This window comes from Sapajus apella, unplaced genomic scaffold, assembly GCF_009761245.1.
Source record: "Sapajus apella isolate SASKATOON/1434 unplaced genomic scaffold, GSC_monkey_1.0 scaffold173, whole genome shotgun sequence".
Lineage (NCBI taxonomy): Eukaryota > Metazoa > Chordata > Mammalia > Primates > Cebidae > Sapajus > Sapajus apella.
In genome coordinates, this window is record NW_022437113.1 from 966,205 (window position 1) to 976,303 (window position 10,099).

The 10,099-nt window shown below is 58.5% G+C and overlaps 1 protein-coding gene across 1 annotated transcript in view; it reads right to left on the reverse strand.

The window, feature by feature from the left end:
* MAST3 (microtubule associated serine/threonine kinase 3) overlaps positions 1-8,529 on the reverse strand; it is a 37,117-nt gene extending 28,588 nt beyond the window's left edge. The window contains exons 1-9 of the mRNA XM_032267916.1: positions 7,129-8,529; positions 4,034-4,122; positions 3,885-3,957; positions 3,059-3,137; positions 2,439-2,596; positions 2,157-2,232; positions 1,671-1,880; positions 1,458-1,559; positions 1,041-1,173 (exon numbers count right to left, since the gene is read on the reverse strand). Coding sequence (XP_032123807.1) covers positions 1,041-1,173; positions 1,458-1,559; positions 1,671-1,880; positions 2,157-2,232; positions 2,439-2,596; positions 3,059-3,137; positions 3,885-3,957; positions 4,034-4,122; positions 7,129-7,676 — 1,468 coding nt within the window. The 5' untranslated portion in view covers positions 7,677-8,529. The remainder of the gene's footprint in view (positions 1-1,040; positions 1,174-1,457; positions 1,560-1,670; positions 1,881-2,156; positions 2,233-2,438; positions 2,597-3,058; positions 3,138-3,884; positions 3,958-4,033; positions 4,123-7,128) is intronic.
* Positions 8,530-10,099: the final 1,570 nt, after the last annotated feature.

The window sequence follows — 10,099 nt, forward strand, 5'->3', positions numbered from 1 at the left end:
TCTTTGTAGAGATGGGGTCTTGCTATGTTGCCCAGGCTGGAGTGCAGTGGTGTGAACATGGCTCACTGCAGCCTCAAACCCCTGGGCTCAAGCAATCTTCCCACCTCAGCCCCCCGAGTAGCTATGTCTACAGGTATGTCCCATCACGCCTGGCTAACTTTTTTTAAAAATAGAGGCAGGGTCTCACTATGTTGCCCAGGCTGGTCTCAAACTCCTGGCTTCAAGTGATTCTCCTGCACTGGCCTCCCGCAGTGCTGGGATTACAAGTGTAAGCCACTGAGCCCGGCCTCCCCAGCTTTAAATGGGGACAGTGGCAGGCCAGTCCCACTCCAGGTATGGTCCAGCCTCGGGGTCTGTGCTGAGGCCGGTGCCCTGCCTGCTTCACTCTCTCCTTTGGGTCCGCACCTGGTCACCTCCTGCGCTCCAGGCTTCAGTCTGAACACTGCCTCCCCGCCGAGCCTCCCCCGACGACTGCAGGACCAGGCTGGGTCCAAGTTCAATGCTCCAGTTTTGGTTCCTCTTATCCTGGCTATTTGTGGAGGCTGTGTTTTGTTTCTCCTTTCTCTTTTTGAGACAGGGTCTGGCTTTGTCACCCAGGCTGGGGGACAGTGGTGTGATCACGGCTCTCTGCAGTCTCAACCTGCCAAGTTCCAGTGATCTTCCCACCTTAGCCCCCCCAAGTAGCTGGGACTACAGGTGTGCACGACCACACCCAGCTACATTTTTTTTTCAAACGTAGGCTTGGTTTGTCAGCCTGATCTCAGCTCACTGCAACCTCCACCTCCTGGGTTCAAGCGATTCTCCTGCCTCAGTCTCCCGAGTAGCTAGGAGTACAGGCATGCGCCACTACACTTGGCTAATTTTGTGTTTTTAGTGAAGAGGGGGTTTCACCATGTTGGCCAGACGGGTCTTGAACTCCCGGCCTCAAGTGATCCACCCGCCTCGGCCTCCCAAAGTGCTGGGATTCCAGGCGTGAGCCGCGGCGCCTGGCCTCCATCTGGCCTTCCCAGCCTTGCCTTCCTCTTCCCATCCCGGCTTACCCTCCAGGGGGTCCTTGGCCAGGCCCAGTTGCCCGATGATGTACTGTGGAAGGTCAGTCTTGATGCCTTGGCCCTCCCGAGCATGGCCCTCGGCCGCCTCCAGCAGGTGGTAAAACTCCTCCGGGTCAAACTCCTAGGGGCACAGGAGAGCTGGTCACCCAGGGCTTGGTTCCACCTGCAGGCCTTTGCACATGCTGTTCCCTCTGCCTGGAGCACCCTTCCCGGCAGTTGCTGCTCACCCACTGGGTCTCCGCTCCCGACCCCTCGTCGGGGAAGCCCATGCTAGCCCGGCAGCACCCCCCATGCCCCTCAAAGCCCTCCACGATGGGAACTGTCACTTGTATCTCGGCAGGACTGTCACGGGCCCAGTCTCAGTTCTGCCCGGACCCCACACTGGCCGTACAAAAAGAAACTCACCAGACACTCCAGCAGCCGAGCCGGCCGTGAGATGATGATCAGCAGTTTCCGGACAAGCTGGACGATGAAACTGACCTCCTCACTGTCTGAGCGCTCGTGGGCCTGGGGGAGGTGGGTCGTGGCGTCAAGCCCTCAGCTCCGTCTGGCCTGGGGTCCCCCCTTGCCCCACATCTCACTACCCGCAAAAACCCCAACACGCCAAAAACCACCCACATCCTGCAGAAGCCGCTCCAGCTTGTCCTGCATCTCTAGGAAGTAGCGGGAGGTGACAAGGTTCTCGCCAGACTTGGCCAGGCAGTCTCGGGCCAGCTCGACGATCTGGTGGTGGATGAAGCCCAGGACGCCATCAGCCAGCGCCAGCCGGGCGCCGGGCGCGTAGGCCGTCAGGAACTCCTGCAGACGGCCCTCCATCTGCGCTGTGGCCTGGGTGGGGTGAGACGGGGCAACCTGGTCAGAGGGCGGGGCTGGAGTGACACACACGGAAGGGGCAGGAGGGGCACGGCTGGGGAGAGAGGAGATGGGGCGATGGGGGCGATGGGATGGGAGGGCTGGGGCAGGAGGAATGACATCTTTCAGTGGAAGGGGAGGGGAAGATGGGCATGAACGCAAGGGGGGCACAGCCAGGAAGACAGAGTGCCACGGAGAGACAGCAACGTGGAGAGAAGCACGGGGCTGGTCAGGCCGCCAGGCATTGCCCACCTTGGGGAACCTCTCCCGGTACACGTGATTCATCATGACGATCTCATTGTCGAAGGTCCCTGTCGCGCGGCCCGGGCTGAAAGGAAGATGGCTGCTTGTGATATGGGACCTGAGACCAACCCCCGGGGGAGGCTGTAGGGGGGCTCTGAGCCAGGGCCGAGGGACAAGAGTCAGAGGCGAGGCGCAGGTAGGGTCAGGGCCGGGATGGAGGACGAGCCACTACTCGGGCCTCCAAGCCAGCCCAGGGAGAGGCCGGGCCTGGGGCCAGGGGTCAGAACCCACCTGAGACTGCGGGAGCGGGGGCGGAGGCGGGGTGACCGGCCGCCTTCCTCATCAAGCACATTCTCTGAGCTGCGGAAGTGCTTGGACAGGAAATGCAGCTCGTCCGGCGTCGGCTGGAAGGGAAGCTGGTGGAGACGTTCCCGGGAGGATGAGCTTGACTAGCAGGGAGCAGTGGGGATCAGAGCCATGAGTTCACTGTCAGTGCTTCGACTGGGACCCCAGCACCACCCCTCAAGGCCCAGGCTGCCTGCTGGCCAACAGATGGTAACATTCTTTCTCCTGCCTAGCTCCTATGCATCCCTCAAAACCCCACCTCTGATGCCTCCTCCTCCAGGAAGCCCTCCCTGCCTATACCCCTGGGCAGCCCCAAGTTCCCCTCTGGCCAAGCCCTTATGCCATAGGCTGGGGATATCTGTATCCCCCTGACTGGAGGCTATTTTGGGGCCAAGGCTGGGTCTTCTCAGGGGCCCCTGCATTTCCCAAAATGAGGCATGGAGGAAGTAGCTAGCATGTTTGCTGACTGTACAACTATCCAACACCTTGAAAAAAACCCCACAAGGATGTGTCCCCCCACGACCCGGCATCTGCCTGTCCGCCCGCCAAGCTGGGGCTATGGGTACCGAGAGGGTGGAGCTGGGTGTGTTGGTTCCATAGCCGGAAGATGGGAGGGACGCGAGGGACCATCTTCTGCCGTCTGCCCTGGAGAGGGGAACAAGAACATATCGAAGGAAGGCCCGGCCCCTGTGGTTTGCAGGGACCAACAGCAGACACTGTGGCCAGCATATTCTGGCCCTGTTGTAGGAAGGACTTCTTGAAAAACAGCAAGAACATAGACACAGCCTGACCAAGTCCACGGTACGCTCTCTCTCTTCAGGCACCTGTTCCGGGAAGCCCCCCGGGACTTCAGCTGCCACTGTGTCCCTTTGTCAAAGCTTCAACCTCTGACTTGTAGCTTCTGGGGCACACACTGGCTGCCCCCACCAAACAGAGGACTCCCCAGGGGCCAAGGGCAGGCCACCCATTTGCCACCATGCCCTCAGCCCCTAGCACAGAGCAAGCACACAGCAGGAGCTTAACGAATGTTGTTGTATGAATACATGAAATGCAAGCCTCTTGCCACATGACAGGTGCTCAATCAGCTCTTGTTAAGTGAATGAATGAATGATTTCTTTAGGGAGTTAATGATTCTTAGATGGGGCTATATCCCCCCACGACCCCCCACCCCCTGGGCTGGTTGAAATTACCTGTCCGTGCGTGGGACGTGGCTGCAAAATGTCATGCATGGTAGGGATGGGAGCCAGAGGGGGAGACCACCACCAGACGGGCCAGGGAGGGGAAAAGGTGAATGAAATGAATGAGGAGCCAGGTCTAGCCACCGAGCATGTACCCCTGCCCACCCCCTACCCGTGATGCCCGCGCTGTCTCCCAAAGGCGGCAATCACTCACCTCCGGGCAAAGGGGAAGTTGAGGGCAGAGGCAGCCGAGAAGTTCCGAGGACTATCCAAGGGGCTGCTGCCTGCTGAGGAGGAGGCGGGGAAACTGAGTCAGCGGGGCAGAGGCAGGACACAGCGTCCGCTGGCTGCTCCCACACTCACCCGTTGGGACCGACAGTGGCGACAGGGGCCGGGAGAGTGTCGGGGAGGGCGTTCCTACCACCAAGCTCTTGCGGTTCCCACTGCGGCAGCTGTGGGGGGAGAAGGGGACAGGCTCAGGGGGCTGCCCAGGTCCCTGTGCTAAGAGGACCACGTGCCAAGCCTAAATCACACAGGCAGCCCCCTCTGGAGCAGGATAGGACGTTGGACGTGACCACGCCCACTCTGCCCCCAGCTGGGTTCCGCCATGGCCCTTAGCCAGGTCCGGCAGGGAGTCACCCCTTGATTAACATTCCTTGCTATTGAAGCTGGCCAGGCATGGTGGCTCATGCCTGTAATCCCAGTGCTTTGCGAGGCCAAGGTGGGAGGATCCTCTGAAGCCAGGAGTTCAAGACCAGCCTGGGCAACAAGCAAGACCCCATCTCTATACAAAATTTAAAAATTAGCTGGGCGAGGTGGTACACACTTGTAGTTCCAGCTGCTCAGGAGGTCGAGGCAAGAGGATCCCTTGAGCCCCAGGAGGTCGAGGCTGCAGCGAGCCATGATCATGCCACTGCACTCCAGCCTAGGTGACAGAACAAGACCCCGTCTCTTAAAAAAACAAAAACAAGCCTGGGCATGGTGGCTCACACCTATAATCCCAGCACTTTGGGAGGCCGAGGAGGGTGGATCACCTGAGGTCGGGAGTTTCAGACCAGCCTGACCAACATGGAGAAACCCCATCTCTACTAAAAATACAAAAGTAGCCAGGTGTGGTGGTGCATGCCTGTAATCCCAGCTACTTGGGAGGCTGAGGAAGGAGAATCGCTTGAACCCAGGAGGCAGAGATTGCAGTGAGCTGAGATCGTGCCACTGCACTCCAGCCTGGGTGACACGAGTGAAACTCCGTCTCAAAAACAAAAACAAAAACAAACTATCGGCAGTGTTGTTGTTAACAGCAAGGGCACGAGGGGCCTCTCACCTGACAGTGGACACTCCATATGGCCAGGAGCCCCTGCCCGTTTTTCAGGGTTCTGTGTTACAGTCCCAACCCACAGCACCGGCAAATCGAGGGGGCCACACCCTGGAGCCCAGAGATGAGCTGAGACACCCCATTCTACCCACCCCTCCTGAAGCCTCTGCCCTCATCTCGACAACCCTCCTTTTTCCCAAGATGCCCCTACAATGCCAATGCGACCCAACTAAAACCCTAAGTGCCACCTCGTGCACAGCCCACATGTTTTCCTCCTTCCATCCCGGTTCCCGTCTGGCCACCAGACCCCTGGCCCGGGTCTTTCACACTCACGCCCTGCCTGGCCTCTTTTCCCACCTGGGCCCTGGCCCCAGCCCACACCTTGACAGAAGGAAGCTGGGAGCGACACCGTCCCCCGCCCCAGCAGAGCAGTCACCCAGCAACAGCTCTGCTCGACAAGAGCATCAGCCCACACACCCCAAGCTGCCAACGCAGCTCAGCGGCGGGAGAACCTCACAGGGAGGGAGAGAGGTGCACCTCCGCGCCTCCGAGGTACAGAAATGGGGGTCCCCGGCAGAATGCAGGTCAAGCCATGGGAGAATCAGCGTGCGATCATCAAGGAACACAGGTGACAAGGTGGGCAGGGAGAAGAGGCCCAGCCTGTCTATGTCTCCACCTATGGCTGTGCCTTGAGCCTCAGTTTCCCCATCTCTGTACCTTGAAGGATGAAACCTACATGCAGTGCTCAGCTTTGGGCTGGACTTGGGTGCATATGTGGCTGTCTCTGCCTGGCCATGGCTCACAGGGCCTGACTCACGCCAGGAGTGCAGGCAGTGCCTCCTGAGTGAATTCCATCCCCAACATGTACCAATCCCAACAAGCCCCAGAGTTGCGAGAGACTGGCTGGGCCCATTTCCCCGACTGGGAAACTGAGGCCACAGATGTCAACAGCCACAGTGATGGTCTCCCAGCCTGAGCTGCAGAAGCAAAAGTGAAACCCGCAGGCTCCTGCAAAACTTCCTGCCAACCCCTCAGTGCACGCTTACCTGCCTGTCTCCACATCCTCTCCCAGGCCTCACCTGGGTCCTCGCCCCCACACTGCACCGCCAGCACCCTCCCTCTCCCATCCTGCTCTATCACTTGCCGCTTCCAGAAGCATCTGGGAAAAACACTGAGTCGCCCTCCCTCCTGTTCTAGGGTGAGGTCTTCTTGAAAACACAGCCAAATGTGAGGCCTCAAAGGAGAACCAGGATCATCAGTTCACTTGCCAGGCATCTATGCGGGGCCGACTCTTTGCTCAACTCTTGTTGCCATTTGAGAACCATCTTCTCTTGATGCCCAGGACACAACAGACAGAATGTGGCAGACAGCAGGGGCTTGAAGCCAGCCAGCCTACTGTCCCTCATCCCTCTAGCACCCATATCCCCCCTCCAATGCTCCCCATGATCTTGGAGGGAAGTTTAAGCCCTGGACACAGCATTCAAGGTCTTTCAGTAGCTGGTCTCGCTGCCCAGACTTTGCCCCAGTCCAGCACCAATAAGAAACCCAAGCACAGAGAGGTTAAGGAGCTACCTGAGGTCACACAGCCTGGTAGTGGCTGGGTGGAAATCTGAACCCAGGTCCGGCAGAATCCACAGCCCTCACTTAGCCTCTCTGCTTTTCAAAAGCGGAAACTGAGACTCTAAGAGAGGTGAGGCTTTGGTGGGGGTTAACCCCAGCTATCTGGACTCCTGACACCCCACTCACATGCCAGCCTCGTGCAGTAAATATTTGCTTCTGAGCCAACATTTCTGCTGAATGGGCCCCCAGGGAAAGATCAGCCTGTTTTTCCAAGAAGTTCCTCCCAGGTTCTGCCCGGCCCTGGACACCCGGTTCGAATCTTAGCTCAGTCGCAACTCACTCCTGTCTCTCTCGCCACCCCAGCTGCGTCGCTGGTAGACAGACACCCCAGTTCAAGGAATGAGGGGCGAGAGGAGGGTGCCAGGGACCCCAGGGGACACCTCGATCCACAGGCGTCCTCTCCCCTTCCCACTGCTGCCACACACAGACGCTCGCCGGGGCCCCCGCCACGCGGCCAGGACACACTTCTGGCAGCTCCTGTTTGCTCGGCCAGCCGCCGAGCCTTCGGCAGCGCCGTGCCCCCTACCTCTTGGAGCGCTGCAGCAGCGCGCCCTTGGCCAGGCGGCTGCGATGGCCGGGAGCCGCCACCGCCGTCCAGTAGCTGGGGTCGGACATGCTGCTTCCCTTTGTGCCGCCGCCGCCGCCCGAGGCCGGGAAGGCGCGGGGGCGCAGCCGGCGGCGGCGGGGCGCGAACCTCGGCGGCGGGATCGGCCCCGGGAGCCCCGCGGAGCCAGGCAGGGTTGGGGGCGCGCTGGGCTGCGGGGTTAGGGGGGCGGCGAGAAGGAAGCGCGCGCCCCCGAGCGCGGACGGGAACTCCGCCCAGGCGAGTGCGGGGGCGGGGCCTGCTGGGGGCGGGGCCTGACGGGAGGCGGAGCGAGCGACGCGGAAGCGAGGCCGGCGGACCCCGAGCGGGCGAGTGGGCGGGGCGCTGCCAGGGCCGCGGGCGGAGAGGCGGAGCGTTGCTAGGGCCGCGGGCGGCAGAGGCGGGGCGTTGCTACGACCGCGGGCGGCGGGGGCGGGGCGTTGGCAGCTTTTGAGCCAGGGACAAGGCTTTTGGCTCCTTTCTGCCAACATGTTAATCTAATCACTCCCTCCCTCCTTTTCCTCTCTCCCGGGGCACTGACCCCTTCTCAGTGCGGCTCCCAAGACCCACCCAGCGTCCTGGCCCGGCTCATGCTACCACGCCCACCCTGATCCCACTACTGGGAATCTAGCTTGGCAAGACAGCGTCCCTTCCTCTGAAAAACCCTCTTTCGTGTCTGGCCGGCTCTGTCTTCCCCAGGTTGGGGGGCTCCTTGGGGTCCCAGCAGTTCCCAGCACCGGACTGGCACCCAGGGTGTGTTTGGCAAATTGAGTCGGGGCGTCTGACATGCTCAGCCTCTGTGTGGCGGGAAAGGCCATCAGCCCTGCCTCAGTCAGGAATCGGCCCCCTGATTCAATTGCAGCCTGTCTGAACTGTGAAAAGGGAGGAAAACTGGGCTGACATGAGGATTACACAAATCAGATGCAAGCGGGCACTTCCAAGGGCAGCTGGTACATGCCCTATATCTGTATATCATTTGTCTCTATAATCGATAGCATCAGGCTAACTTCCAGGCCTCTATTTCCCCATGTACAACATCCCCCATGCTGAAAACAGAATAAACTCTGAGACACAGAGCCTGGTACTGGGCTGAGGACACAATATGTGTTCACTGTGGAAGCCACTATGGAAGCAGAAGTGTCTCCCAAAGTAAGCACTGAATGAATGCTTCCTCCTGTCATGACAGTCCAGGGACGTCACAGGCAGTGTCATCAAGAGGGATGCCCCTTCCTGGACCACAGGACACTTTGGGACCCAGTCCAGACCCAATACTGGAGCCCAGGCTTCATAGCTAAAGAGATGATTTTTTTTTGAGACAGAATTTTGCTCTTGTTGCCCAGGCTGCAGTGCAATGGCGTAGTTTCAGCTCACTGCAGCCTCCGCCTCTAGGGTTCAAGCGATACCCCTGCCTCAGCCTCGCAAGTAGCTGGGATTACAGGTATGAGCCAGCACGCCCAGCTTTCATCTGGCCTTTCCCAGCCTTGGTTTAAAACCAGCCTGGGTGAGGCCAAGTGTGGCGGTTCACACCTGTAATCCCAGCACAGGGATTGGGAGGCTGAAGCAGGTGGTTCGCCTGAGGCCAGGAGTTCAAGACCAGCCTGGGCAATGTGGCAAAACCCTGACTCTACTAAAAATACAAAAAATTAACCAGCCATGGTGGTGGGCGCCTGTAATCCCAGCTACTCGGGAGACTGAGGCAGGATGTTGCGGTGAGCCGAGATCATGCCACTGTACTCTACCCTGGGTGACAGGGCGAGACTCCATCTCAGAAAAACAAACAAACAGACAAACAAACAAAAAACACAACTGAGGAAACAGATAGCATGTTGCCACCTGGTGTGTACCCCTAACCCCATCCATTCTTCTTCTCAAAGCTTTCCCAGACTCCCTGCCATATCCATCACCTGGTGTCCCTGACACCCGGTGCCACCACCAGGCACCCCTGACCTAGTGTGTATCTCTCTAGGAAGGCCCCCAGGTTGCCCAGACCCAGGGCTCAAACACCCATATCTGGCATTCATTCACTCAACAAACACTTACTGATCACATACTATATGCCCACCCCAGTTCTGAACTCTGGAGACCCCGTAGGGATCAGGCCCATAAAACCCCTGTCCTCAGGGGCCCACCTAGTCCGGTGGGGGAGGCAGAGAGTAAACAGGATACCATTTTTTTTTTGTTTTTTTTTTGAGTGTTGTCACTGCACTGAGCCAACAGGAAGCAATTCAATGAGCAAGGTAATTTCGGCCAGACGCCGTGGCTCGCGCCTGTAATCCCAGCACTTTGGGAGGCCAAGGTGGGCGGATCACCTGAGGTCAGGAGTTCAAGACCAGCCTGGCCGACATGGTGAACTCGCCATCTCTAATAAAAATACAAAGTTAGCCCGGCGTGGTGGCTCCCATCTGTAATCCCAGCTACTTGGGAAGCTGAGACAAGAGAATTGCTTGAACCTGGGAGGCAGAGTTTGCATTAAGCCGAGATCGAGCCACTGCACTCCAGCCTGGGCAACAAGAGCAAAACTCTGTCTCAATAAATAAATAAATAAAATAAAAAATAAATAAAAGGCTGGTCACAGTGGCCTGTAATCCCAGCACTTTCAGAGGCTGAGACGGGCAGATCATCTGAGGTTAGGAGTTCAAGACCAGCCTGGCCAACATGGTGAAACCCCATCTCTACGAAAAATACAAAAATTAGCCAGGCGTGGTGGCGCGCGCCTATAATCCCAGCTACTCGGGAGGCTGAGGCAGGAGGAACGCTTGAAGCCGGGAGGCGGAGGTTGCAGTGAGCTGAGACTGTGCCATTGCACAACAGCCTGGGGGACAAGAACAAGACTCCGTCTCAAAAATAAATAAACAAATAAAACAATAAAAATAAATAAATTAAAAAATTTAAGAAACAGCTGGGCACGGTGGAG